Source organism: Tupaia chinensis, unplaced genomic scaffold, assembly GCF_000334495.1.
Source record: "Tupaia chinensis unplaced genomic scaffold, TupChi_1.0 Scaffold000674_2, whole genome shotgun sequence".
Lineage (NCBI taxonomy): Eukaryota > Metazoa > Chordata > Mammalia > Scandentia > Tupaiidae > Tupaia > Tupaia belangeri.
Window position 1 is genome coordinate 957,216 of NW_006160198.1, and position 14,224 is coordinate 971,439.

General features: G+C 39.5%; 1 protein-coding gene across 2 annotated transcripts in view; it reads left to right on the forward strand.

Annotated features, from left to right (window-relative positions):
- The window catches only part of DPP4 (dipeptidyl peptidase 4), a 93,889-nt gene that overhangs the window by 28,689 nt on the left and 50,976 nt on the right, over positions 1-14,224 (forward strand). For both annotated transcript variants that reach the window (XM_006160270.2, XM_006160271.2), the window contains exons 4-8: positions 1,086-1,177; positions 2,483-2,563; positions 7,605-7,657; positions 8,053-8,125; positions 11,500-11,620. In XM_006160270.2, the coding sequence (XP_006160332.1) occupies positions 1,086-1,177; positions 2,483-2,563; positions 7,605-7,657; positions 8,053-8,125; positions 11,500-11,620 (420 nt within the window). The remainder of the gene's footprint in view (positions 1-1,085; positions 1,178-2,482; positions 2,564-7,604; positions 7,658-8,052; positions 8,126-11,499; positions 11,621-14,224) is intronic.

Consider the following 14,224-nt stretch of genomic DNA (forward strand, 5'->3'; position numbering starts at 1 on the left):
TCTTTCTTTCTTTCTTTCTTTCTTTCTTTCTTTCTTTCTTTCTTTCTTTCTTTCTTTCTTTCTTTCTTTCTTTCTTTTCTTCCTTCCTTCCTTCCTTCCTTCCTTCCTTCCTTTTTTTCTTTTTTATTTTTGAGAGGTTTTTGCTATAGGGTGCATGTGCTCACCAGAAAGACAGAAACAGAGAGACAGAAAGTGAGAAATCACCCCCCCACGCACCCCAGGGGATGGCCACGCCGCAATCCCTTCTCCTCCATTCTTCTCTCAGGATCTTGGGCACGCACACACATGCACTAGCATGAGTTTAAGCCACCAGGTCCAGAGCTCGACCCATGGTCAACTAAATGGAGTCCAGCGACATACCCATTATGTCCACTGCTGGTCCCCAGGATGTGTTTTTCAAGCCTTCAAGGACGGGATTTAGAACTGTAGCCGGCCATGTAAGATCTGGCTCCCTTAACCAGTAGTCTATGGGGCTAGCCCTAAAAAAGCTTGCTTTTTCCTTTTTCTTTTTTATTTGTTATAGGGACTATGCATGCACCAGAAAGAAAAAGATAAAGAGAGAGAGAAAGGGAAAAAGCACCCCACACACACCCGGGAGGGGGGTGGGTGGCCATCCGTAATCTCTTCTCCATTCTCCTCTCAAGATTTTGAGCACACATGCACACATGCCCAGAGTGTTTTTCAAACTGTTAGATCTGGAATTTGAACTTCTCAGTCAGTCATCTGGGGTTCAGCCACCTTAACCACCATGCCACTAGCAGTCCCAAATAGCATTTTTAAAAACTGGGATGAACAGTAATTTTTTTTTTCTATCGTAGAGTGTGGCAGGAGAAAAGACAAAGGGAAACCTAAGTATTTCATTGATAGGAACTATGAAAGTTAAATGTGAATTTAAACCTTGACAATAAGAATGGAAAAAAGGAATGTCTGTTAGTGTAATATTCTTTATTTATGTTTTTCCATCTTAAAAAGTCCTTATTTAATCTTTGTGTGAACTTAAATCTTAGACTTTATTGCACAATTGTTAGCTTATGAAAGTGTTAACAGTACCTTGAAATAATGATCTGGCCATTTTCTCTCTTTAGATCATGAATATCTCTACAAACAAGACAATAATATCTTGCTATTCAGTGCTGAATATGGAAACAGCTCCATTTTCTTGGAGAACAGTACATTTGTATGTTTAATCACATAATTAATTCATGCATGAAATTCTGGGGGAATTTTTTTCATAACCTTTCAAATCATGAGTACTATCATTTCTCATCCTGTTGGACTCTCTCTGCAGCATATGGCACAGTGGATCTTTCTCTCCTTCTTGAAATGCTCCCCGCCTTGGCTACTTTTTAGTATCTTTTGACGATTCCTCCTCCTCTGCCCATATTTTTAAATGTAAGTGCTCCTCGGGGCTCTGTCTTCCCTTGCTGGCCTCTCTCCTCACTTCGCATGATCTCCTTACATGAATTTCATACACTTCCACAGCATCAGCACTCTCATTTTTGGCCTTGATTCTCAAATACACGCATTTAACACTAACCTCCTCCCAAGATCCATGCTTCCAGTAGCCTGCTGGCTCCTGCACACGGATGGCCTACAAGCATTTTCAACTCAGTATCCCAAATTAAATTCGTTGTCTCCCCTTCACAATTCTAGCAAACTGAAAGCATCTTATTCCTCTTTCTGAGCTCCCGCTCTTGGTAAACAGTGCCTCAGTTCTCCTCCAAGTCATTTATACAAGAAACCTCAGAAACCTTGACTTCTCTGTCATCTTCTATATTTAGTTCCTCAACAAGCCCTATCAGTTTCCCCTCTGTAAGTAGCTCAAAGATTTCCATTTCCACTGTTTAGTTCTGGTTCAACCACACTCATTTAATCTTGTAGCAATTGCTGCAACTTGTGTCCTTGTCTTCATTCTGTAGGCCTGTAGGCCAGACCACAGCATTGCACAAGTCCAGGCTGATACAGTTTGTCTGCCCTCCCCTTCTTTTCAGCTGTGTTGCCAGATTATTGTAATAGATATGATACTGTCACTTCCATAGGCAAACAACAGGTCACAATTCCACCTCTTATATTTAGGCTTCAGCCACTTTTCTAATTTGATGTTCTCTTACCTTCCACTGTGTCTGACACACCCCCTACTGCATTTAAGTTACACATAACTCTTACACATTCCTCAAGCATGTCCACTCTTACCAACACCTGGGGTTTTGCTCATGCTGTTCCTCCTGCTGAGAAAGTTCTCACTGTTCCTGGTCCCCACGCTCACGGCCATCTTTCCTTGGTTAGAATTAATCCTTCCCTCCCTGGCTTTCTAACCCTGATTGTCATCTGCCTTGTATCATGGTTATCTGTGTGAGTGAATGTGCCATTCCTCTGGAACAGGGCACTTCCAAGGTATAAGTCATGTGTCTAGAACAATATTAAGTACTTAATGGCAGTTTAATTGAATTGCTCAATTTTCTTTTTTCTATTTGATTGACAGGATGAGTTTGGGCATTCCTTAAGTGATATTTTGGTATCTTCTGATCTACAGTTTGTTCTCTTGGAATACAACTATGTCAAGGTAAAATAAATGTTTCCTTAGTGTGGATTGAAATAACTTTAGAGTATGTTATTTTATAACTTATTTCAAGTACATGGCTTCTTAAGATTAACATGAAAGCAAACATAGATACCAGAGACAGTGTGGGAGGAGAGTGGGAGATGGCAGAGGGTAAGAGATAGATAATCAAAGACTAGGAAAAAAAAGCAAAACATACAGAAAACAAGAAATGGAAAATTATTTGTTGACGATAACATGTATGCTGATGTGCTTGATTGAGCCAATATACAGTGTACTCTGGATGGAAAATCATTTTGTATGTTGTCATGATGTACAGTGAATGAATGTAAATAAATAAATTTAAATTAAAAAAAAGATTGACATGTAAGTAATGTAATAGTTGCTAAGATATCATTAATTCCAAATCAAAGAATCATTCTCATTCATAAAAGATAAGCCCAACAAATGTTTCTAAAGAAATTCATTTTGGGAACCAGCAGTTAGCATAATGGCTATGTCGTTGGACTCCCATGTAGTCGACCACGGTTCTCGTCCCGGACCCGGTGGCTTAAAATCCATGCCGGGTGCGTGTGCGTGCATGCCCAAGATCCCGAGAGGAGAATGGAGAAGGGATTGCGGCGTGGCCATCCCCTCTGGGGGGGGATTTCTTGCTTTCTGTCTCTCTGTCTCTCTCTGTCTGTCCGGCGAGCACACGTGCCCTATAGTGAAAAACCTCTTAAAAAAAAAAAAAAGAAATTCATTTTTAGTCCTTTCAGACAGTAAAAAGCATAATTAACACTATTATAGATATCAATAAGTTAATAGAATTTTGTAATAGGTATTTATCTATACTTTAGAAGGAAGTTTACATGGCTGGCTTGTATGTCCAGTGATACAACTCCTTTTCTTTGTCTCTGCTTCTAGTTTAGAAAAGACCCTCTGAAATACTTACTTCAAAAAAAATTAAACTTCTAGTCCTCCAAAACAGTCTCTGTAAGACATCCTATACCACATCCTGGCCTTCAGGTTCCCCATTTACAAACTGTTGTAAGGAGAAGAGGTTCAGCCCCAATCACCAGGAGCACTTAGTTTCGTCGGTCACCCAGTGCAACACCACATTCTCATTCATTTAGGAACAGTTACAGCTTCATCACACATCCTCTTCCAGTTTAGAATAGGTGCAAATAGCTGGTCATTTTAACTTCAGCTTTTCGGTTGTGCATGGATTTAACAATAGTTGTCAAGTACAGAAAGTTTTGATAGTGTAGAAATGGTTAAAAGCCTATGGTGATATTCCATATTGCAAACAAAATACAAGGCTGGGAATTCCCCGCCCTTGCTCCCCCCACCCCCAGTATAAATATTAAGTGGCCTTATCTCACACACCAACACTTTTGTATTTAGGCCAAGCAAACCATTCCCTACTTCATTTGCCATGTCAGAATGGTGACTTTCAATCATAATATTTACCCTAGGTTCCCGTGGGAGGCTCCATTTCCTGTCCATAAAGACTCTCTGACTATACTTCTGCTAAACCTATCAACCATAAGGCAATCAGAATCCATTGTTAATTTTAACACATCTGTGCCCAACTAATGGGTCATTTCTTTAACTAAGTGCTTCTTTTGGCAATTTAAAGAAATTGACTTAAAGGTTTTTTAAAATTCCATGTCCAGGTTCAATCCCCAGATCAGTAAACTGAAGTCCCTGGAGGTAAAGCTGATATCAATATCTTTTTAAAGTGCTGTAGATTATTTGAATGGATAACAAGGGCTTAAAAACTACTGAAGAAGAGTTGTCCTTTTAAATACTGACATGTGATAATAAAATAGAAACACAAAGGCAATACCAATACAATGTACCACTGAGCCAGGTTGAACAAGTGCCGTTTGTTGTGCACTAACAGATGCATTTCACTGGTAGGTAGACCTCTGCTGGTGATTTGCAGTTGGTGGGCCACTGGATTTCCTTGTGTATGTATTGCTTTTGCTATTTTCACTCTGTCCCTTTTTCCCTTGTCATCATGCTTCAGACAACATCCAAACGGCTCCTTTTAAATCATTTGCCACACTTAAGTTTACACCCTCCAGTGGTTTCCCATTACACTCAGAATAAACATTTACTCTACCCACAACACCTACGAGTTGTGGGATTAGGCTCCAGACCACCTATCTGAACCCATCTCCTTTGACCCTCTTCTGACTCACCATGTTTGGCCAGAGCTTCTTGTCTCTACCTGAATTATAAATCAGTTGGGAAGGTTTTGAAAAACTACAATGTCAGGACCAGCAGTTAGCATAATGGCTATGTTGCTGGACTCCCATGTAACCAACAGCAGTTCGAGTCCCGGACCTGGTGGCTTAAACTCACACCGGGTGCGTGTGTGTGTATGCCCAAGATCCTGAGAGGAGAATGGAGGAAAAGGGTTTGTGGCATAGCCACACCCCTGGGGGGTGATTTCTCGCTTTCTGTCTCTCTGTCTCTTTCTGTCTTTCTGGTGAGTGCACACACCCTACTGCAAAAACCTCTTAAAAAAAAAAAAAGAAAAGAAAAGAAAAAAACCACAATGTCTATGGCCCACTCCAAAGCAACTAACTCAGATTAGCTATGGGCTGTACACAGACACGGATAGATGTAAATGTTTTCAGGAGATTCAGTGATCCCCAGCTGAGGAACTTTAAGGACACTGCTCTTTCTTTTACTCAGGCATCATCCTCATTCTCATTGAGGGCCAAAGCACTTTCTAATGCCTCCTCCTGGGGCCTCCTTCCCTCTTGCATCATATGCTCTGCCTTTTCGGTAATTAGGTTCAGGCTTTCTAGGATCACTTCATCTGACAATGCTCCCTGCCACTCTGTTCCACCAATACTCCCTAATCACTCTCTATCATATTAGGCTATTTTAGTTTTTTTTTTTTTACAATACTTTGTAATATTTTATTATTTATTTATTTGATATTTTAAAAATCTGGCTTATTTATTTTAGCACCAATTTCTCTGTGTTTTAGTCACTGCTATACCCCTAGCACCTAGGACAGAGCCACGTAGCAGATACTCAACAAATGTTTATTAAATGAATACATGTTTTATTGAGAATCACTAAATTATACGGTTATTGAAAGTAGGGAGCCAATTATCCTGTTTTCTTTTTCACTTCTGAGAATATTCTGTAGAAATTTCTGTGCTACATAGATGTCTTGACTAATCAATTTTCAAGAAATGTATTCAGGAGAAAGAAAAGTTTTTTTTTTTTTTTTTTTTTTTTTTTTTTTTTTTCTGAGAGGTTCTTGCTATAGGGCATGTGTGCTCGCCAGAAAGACAGAGAGATAAAAAGCGAGAAATCACCCCCTGGGGGGATGGCCACGCTGCAATCCCTTCTCTTTCATTCTCCATGCCCGTCGTGAGTTTAAGCCACTGGGTCCAGGACTCGAACTGCGGTGGGCTACATGGGAGTTCAGCAACACAGCCTGGTTACGCTAACTGCTGGTCCCAGAAAAGTCTAATTTCATCACATGTCCTTGAAGGCCCATTGTCCAGTATTCTTTAGATCCTAATACATGGTTTTCTTTGGCTGAGTCAGTGCATCCAGAATGTTATAATCTGCAATTACAAGTTGTGGCTACAAATAAATAAGTGAGTGAATGAATAAGTTCATAAATAAGTGAAGTACTGTGCATGTGGCGTGGAGGTACTGCCAGCATTACTGCTTATTGCCTAATGTTCTGGAGATGATAATAATAGTTATATTATCTATTGCATTTTTGACAGTGTTAAAGAATCCACTAAGCACCTGATATTGTTGTGGTCATTATCCTCATTTTTTAAAAACAAAATTGAAGCTTAGAAAGAAACTTACCTGATATTACACAGTAGAGATTAGATTCCAGAGTAGAGGTCTCCAAAGCTCGTGTCCTTCAATATAATTTTTTTCTTTATGCTTCAATCTCTCTTTGCTGCAATGTTCTTATTTTTTTTAAGTTTATTTTTTTCTATGAGAGAAAAAGAGAGAAAGAGAGGGAATCTCAACAGGATCTTCATGTCTTGATCTGCCCTCAGTCTCAGTCAGCACAAATAAGAAGCACACGCACATGTTCCCAGTGTGTACAGGGAGGCCCCGGACACAAACCTGAAACCTTCCTGTGTGGTCCACTTGTGTCACTGCTGCACCATTGCCTGGCTTTACGACAGTACTCCTTTCCCCTTCTTTGTGTAGCAGTCCTCTGCCACTAAACTCAACCTAAGAGTCATCTTTTCTAAAAGCCTCTCCTTCTCCCCAAAACCTAATTTATGATCTCTGCCTCTTCCACTCACCTTCACTGTATTTCTTGGCATATCCTATCGTGCTCCCTTTATTTAACTTCACTTATGCATTTGACTATGTGGTCTTTGAGGAGAAGGGTCCCGTGTTATCCAGTCATGTCTGGTAGATGAAAGTTGCCAACATTTATAAACTAAATAAATTGATGACTCTGTTTCAAAAATGAAAAGAACATGCCAAGCATCTTTTACATTGAATGGTGATTCTTCAATCCTGAAATGATCTCAACCCTTCTTAATATTTGTAGCCTGCACTATATCTTTTGGCTTTAGTAAATATGCACTTGAGATTGCTCACAAACAAACATAGGGTGTGTCAAAATAATTCTAAATTCAGGAAAGGAAGGTATGAATGATAAAATGTGGAAATTTAATCAATTTTTTTTTGATATGAGAACAGTTAAAACTTTCATTTTTCTTAACAAGTAGTCTTTCACGCTATGGCAAGTGCTAGGATTAATGTGTGCGCAGAAAGTACACATTGGTTTCCTGTGGTCCTGAAAAGTTTTATTGGAGGAGATAATGCCAAAGGTTACAGATAAAGTCCAGAGGAGTTTGTACTAGATGTTCTCTAGGATACTTTTGAACTTCAAAATTCTAGGCATCTACATAGGGAATTGTAAGATACAATAAAATTCGAGAATTATGCAACCATATATTACCAGATCTATCATCTTGAGCTTCTACAGCAAACGGCCAAACAATGAGGACTCACAGAAGCCTGGCATGTCTGTTCTCTCTTATAGATCTGGAGGCATTCCTACACAGCCTCATATGCCGTTTATGACCTAAACCTCAGGTCAGTGACTTCCCCATCAAATCTATTAGGCTCTTCTACAGTAATTTTGTTTATTTATTTATTTATTTATTTTTAAGAAAGATAAACTCTTGGGGCCTGCAGGTGGCATGGTATTTAAGGCACTGGACTCTCACATGGCTGATTGTGGATCTAGTCCTAGCAATGATGGCTTGAAAATCCCTCTGGGCATGTGTGTGTGCGTGCTCAAAATCCTGAGAAGAGCATGGAGAAAAATAGACTGAGGCATGACCATCTACCCTGGGGAGTGATTACTTACTTTCCCTCTCTCTCTCTGACAAGCCCTACAGAAAAATCCACCCCCCCAAAAAAAATAAATAAATAAAATAAGCCCACTGTTACTCTTTTGGTGATGCTTATTTTTATCTTTATTCTAGGAAGCTGATTACAGAAGAGAGAATTCCAAACAATACACAATGGATTGCATGGTCACCAGAGGGTCATAAATTGGTCAGTAAATCTCTCCAGTTGTCAAAAAGATATTGACTTAAATCTTTCATAGACAGAGAGATAAAAAGCGAGAAATCACCCCCTGGGGGGATGGCCACGCTGCAATCCCTTCTCTTTCATTCTCCATGCCCGTCGTGAGTTTAAGCCACTGGGTCCAGGACTCGAACTGCGGTGGGCTACATGGGAGTTCAGCAACACAGCCTGGTTACGCTAACTGCTGGTCCCAGAAAAGTCTAATTTCATCACATGTCCTTGAAGGCCCATTGTCCAGTATTCTTTAGATCCTAATACATGGTTTTCTTTGGCTGAGTCAGTGCATCCAGAATGTTATAATCTGCAATTACAAGTTGTGGCTACAAATAAATAAGTGAGTGAATGAATAAGTTCATAAATAAGTGAAGTACTGTGCATGTGGCGTGGAGGTACTGCCAGCATTACTGCTTATTGCCTAATGTTCTGGAGATGATAATAATAGTTATATTATCTATTGCATTTTTGACAGTGTTAAAGAATCCACTAAGCACCTGATATTGTTGTGGTCATTATCCTCATTTTTTAAAAACAAAATTGAAGCTTAGAAAGAAACTTACCTGATATTACACAGTAGAGATTAGATTCCAGAGTAGAGGTCTCCAAAGCTCGTGTCCTTCAATATAATTTTTTTCTTTATGCTTCAATCTCTCTTTGCTGCAATGTTCTTATTTTTTTTAAGTTTATTTTTTTCTATGAGAGAAAAAGAGAGAAAGAGAGGGAATCTCAACAGGATCTTCATGTCTTGATCTGCCCTCAGTCTCAGTCAGCACAAATAAGAAGCACACGCACATGTTCCCAGTGTGTACAGGGAGGCCCCGGACACAAACCTGAAACCTTCCTGTGTGGTCCACTTGTGTCACTGCTGCACCATTGCCTGGCTTTACGACAGTACTCCTTTCCCCTTCTTTGTGTAGCAGTCCTCTGCCACTAAACTCAACCTAAGAGTCATCTTTTCTAAAAGCCTCTCCTTCTCCCCAAAACCTAATTTATGATCTCTGCCTCTTCCACTCACCTTCACTGTATTTCTTGGCATATCCTATCGTGCTCCCTTTATTTAACTTCACTTATGCATTTGACTATGTGGTCTTTGAGGAGAAGGGTCCCGTGTTATCCAGTCATGTCTGGTAGATGAAAGTTGCCAACATTTATAAACTAAATAAATTGATGACTCTGTTTCAAAAATGAAAAGAACATGCCAAGCATCTTTTACATTGAATGGTGATTCTTCAATCCTGAAATGATCTCAACCCTTCTTAATATTTGTAGCCTGCACTATATCTTTTGGCTTTAGTAAATATGCACTTGAGATTGCTCACAAACAAACATAGGGTGTGTCAAAATAATTCTAAATTCAGGAAAGGAAGGTATGAATGATAAAATGTGGAAATTTAATCAATTTTTTTTTGATATGAGAACAGTTAAAACTTTCATTTTTCTTAACAAGTAGTCTTTCACGCTATGGCAAGTGCTAGGATTAATGTGTGCGCAGAAAGTACACATTGGTTTCCTGTGGTCCTGAAAAGTTTTATTGGAGGAGATAATGCCAAAGGTTACAGATAAAGTCCAGAGGAGTTTGTACTAGATGTTCTCTAGGATACTTTTGAACTTCAAAATTCTAGGCATCTACATAGGGAATTGTAAGATACAATAAAATTCGAGAATTATGCAACCATATATTACCAGATCTATCATCTTGAGCTTCTACAGCAAACGGCCAAACAATGAGGACTCACAGAAGCCTGGCATGTCTGTTCTCTCTTATAGATCTGGAGGCATTCCTACACAGCCTCATATGCCGTTTATGACCTAAACCTCAGGTCAGTGACTTCCCCATCAAATCTATTAGGCTCTTCTACAGTAATTTTGTTTATTTATTTATTTATTTATTTTTAAGAAAGATAAACTCTTGGGGCCTGCAGGTGGCATGGTATTTAAGGCACTGGACTCTCACATGGCTGATTGTGGATCTAGTCCTAGCAATGATGGCTTGAAAATCCCTCTGGGCATGTGTGTGTGCGTGCTCAAAATCCTGAGAAGAGCATGGAGAAAAATAGACTGAGGCATGACCATCTACCCTGGGGAGTGATTACTTACTTTCCCTCTCTCTCTCTGACAAGCCCTACAGAAAAATCCACCCCCCCAAAAAAAATAAATAAATAAAATAAGCCCACTGTTACTCTTTTGGTGATGCTTATTTTTATCTTTATTCTAGGAAGCTGATTACAGAAGAGAGAATTCCAAACAATACACAATGGATTGCATGGTCACCAGAGGGTCATAAATTGGTCAGTAAATCTCTCCAGTTGTCAAAAAGATATTGACTTAAATCTTTCATAGGCAGAGGCTACTAACTCTGATACAAAGTAGATTATCTTAGGAAGCCAGTGCTTTCACTTTAAAATATAGTGTTATTGCCCAAGATAATATTTTCAAGCCTAATACAACAAATACAGCTCCTTAAAGCTTCGATGGAAATCGTTTATTCACTAGGAAAATACTCATTAAACTCTTAAGTTCTAGTTATCTATTATACTTGGATATTTTTTGAATCACACCTTCTTTCTGTGGTTCTATGAATGTCTACATCACTGTAGATATATCTTCATATTCTATAGCTCTAGGAGAACGTCAGAAGTCTAAATGACCTATACATGAAGATGGAATGTTTACCTGCAGTTGAACTTCTCTCCTCCCATGTTGCAACTGCATTCCCTTGGTTCACCACCTCCCTGCCAAAAGAAATGCCCCAACATATATCATCCTATTGAAGTAGTCAGTCAGCCAGGTCTTCTCATATACTTTAGTATCCCAATGGTGGCAGTTGTTAGCTTCTTATTTTTAACAGAGTAAGAATGTTTAGCATTAAATAGGGATTGTAGTCTTTATACTTATAAATTTAAAAAGGGGCAAGCATAATGACTGTCCTGTCTTGAGTTGAATATCTAATAATGGTACTCATTACACTTGCACAGATAAATGTTTTCAAGATGCCAGGATATGGGCCAGCCAGGTGGCATGGTGGTCAAGGAGGTTGGATCTCATATGGCTGACTTCACGGTTTGAGTCCTGGACCTGGCAGCTTGAAAAACATGCTGGGTGCATGTGTGTGCATGCTCAAAATCCTGAAAAGAAAGAGATCACAGCATGCATTCCTGGGGAACTTTTGCACTTTCTCTCTCTGTGTGTCTCTTTCTATCTCTCTCTGGTGAGTGCATGTACCCTATAGACTTACAGCAAAATTAAAAACAAAAATAAACAAATAAAAACTCCAAGATGTAATATATTATAACATATTATTATTGTTATTATTGGTCCTAATTTTTTTTTTGTTATCTTTCTAGGCATATGTTTGGGAAAATGACATTTACGTTAAAATTGAACCAAATTTGCCAAGTCAGAGGATCACATGGACTGGGAAAGAAAATGTAATATATAATGGAATAACTGACTGGGTTTATGAAGGTAGAGACTTTAAACCTTTCTTAAGTCAGAAAAATCTGTAAGTTTTCTTTGTTTGGTTTGTTTTAATATTTTTGCCACAGGGCATGTGTGTTCACCAGAGACAGACAGAGACAGAGAAAGGGAAAGTGAGAAATCACCCCCAAGGGATGATGGCCACACTGCCATCACTTCTCCTCCAGTATCCTCTCAGGATTTGGGCACACATGATCATGCTCCTGGTGCATAAGGTCCCGGACTCAAACTGTGGTTGACCATGTGGGAGTCCAGTGCCTTAACCACGACACTTCCTAATGATCCCAGACCTATAAGCTTTGAAAAATAGTTAAGCATTTGTTTAAAAATGGGGACTTTCAGGGCTGGATTGTAGAATGGCAGTGGGACACAATGTCCTGCCAGGCAGACCCATGTGGTTCAAGTGAATTTGAGTCCAGAGACCTCCCTGAGTATGCTAGGCATGCTCGTGTCCATGATCCAGGCTAATTCATGGGGTGAGTCACAGGGTCGAGACCTTGGCAGGGACACCCTATCTTTTTTTTTTTTTTTTGAGAGGTTTTCGCTATAGGGCGCATGCGCTCGCCAGACAGACAGAGAGAGACATAGAGACAGAAAGTGAGAAATCACCCCTCCAGGGGGGATGGTCACGCCGCAATCCCTTCTCCTCCATTCTCCTCTCAGGATCTTGGGCACGCGCACACACGTGCCTGGTGTGAGTTTTAAGCCACCAGGTCTGGGAAGCGAACCGCGGTTGACAACGTGGGAGTCCAGCGACATAGCCATTATGCTAACTGCTGGTTCCCAGGGTCACCCTATCTTTCTCACGTTCCCTGTCTCATTTATTCATGGTGTAAGTAAATAAATACACTTTTTCTTATGGGTAAATTTGTTGGGCTCCAAAATAAGTAACATTTTTTAAAAAATGTTATCAAATCTCCTTTAGAACTCACAACACCAGGTGTTTCATAAGCCAAGAATTCCTTAATGGTAGTGAGTGCTGCTCTGTCTTCATTGTCTCACAATACTCCCCTTGTCTTTGGCTTACTGCTATAAAGGGCCTTTCTGTGTACATAGCTTTTCTGGCTTTACTGGGCATACATGCCTCTAGATTAACATCAGATATTACTCTAACCTGGCTTATGTAGCCCAGAAGTTACTAAAGAGAGCTTACTACTCCTACAAGATTCAAAAAGATATGAAAATATTGTCTGGAGGTTGGAGAGTAGAGGGGAAGAAAATGCTTATTTTGTAGAAGTTTGCGTTCATTTGCTCCTGGACAAATCATGATTTCTTTTTTTTAAAGAAGATAAAAATTATTATAAAGGTATAGGAGAAAGAGAGTGAACAACAAAACTAAAAGAGTAAAATAGGCGTGTTCTCTCTTTTAGGAAAAAGCGTTTCCGAAAAAATTAGGAAAACATTTTAGAAACTTATAAAATACTGAAAAACATTTACATGTCTGTAGTTGCCAAGATAAAAGGTGTTTTGAGGCTGTTCAAAACTGTTTGAGATGGGACCAGCAGATGGTGTAATGGCTATGTCATTGGACTCTCATGTAGTCGACCACAGTTCGAGTCCCAGACCCAGTGGCTTAAACTCACACCAGATTTGTGTGCATGCATGCCCAAGATCCTGAGAGGAGAATGGAGGAGAAGGGATTGCAGCGTGGCCATCCCCCTGGGGGTGATTTCTCACTTTCTGTCTGTCTCTCTCTGTCTCTGTCTTTCAGCAAAAACCTCTAAAAAAAAAAAAAAAAAAAACCACAACTGTTCAAGAGGTTACCTCAGACTCATCAAAAAGATTCAGGCTTATTTCATCTTCATAGTTAAAAAAAGAGAAAAGCTAGTTTTGTCCTTTAACTTAATTTTCATTCTTACCAAGTCCAAGTCAGTGCAGTGAACAGATAACATTAGAAAAACAACAGCATAAATCACTTTGAAAGAAACATAAATTTCCATGGTCCAGAAATAAGTGGTTGACTAAAAATTATAATGAAATTTATTAAAGCTAGTTACTTAGATATTGAATAAACATCCTTAACACTTGTTGGACAGCACAGCACAGCCTCCAGGATCATCAACTCGAAGTGGGTAAAGCCTCTTCCCAAAGTTGTGATTCTCAGGACCAGCAGATGTAGTAATGGATACATTGCTGGATTTACACATAGTTGACCATGGTTTGAGTCCTGGGCCCGACAGCTTGAAACTTACACTGGGTGCATGTGGGTACATGCTCAAAATTCCAAGAGGAGAATAGAGGAGAAGGGATTGCGGTGTGGCCATACCCCAGGGAGTAATTTCTCGCTTTCTGTCACTCTGTCTCTGTCTCTCCAGTGAGTATGCATGTCCTATAGCAAAAATCCCTCTCTCTAAAAAAACGAATATTATAGTCAATCAGGACTCTTAGAGTTGAAAGTGACACAAAACTCATGTCAAATATCTTCAGGAAACAAATGAACATAATTCACATCTCATGTAATCAAAAGTTCCACGATTTGAGCATAACTAGATTCAAGAACTCAAGTAATAAAATCATAACTCTGTCTCTGTCTATCTCTTGTACCGATTTTTTATTTCTGGCCATTCTCAGACAAATTCTATCTTCCTGATG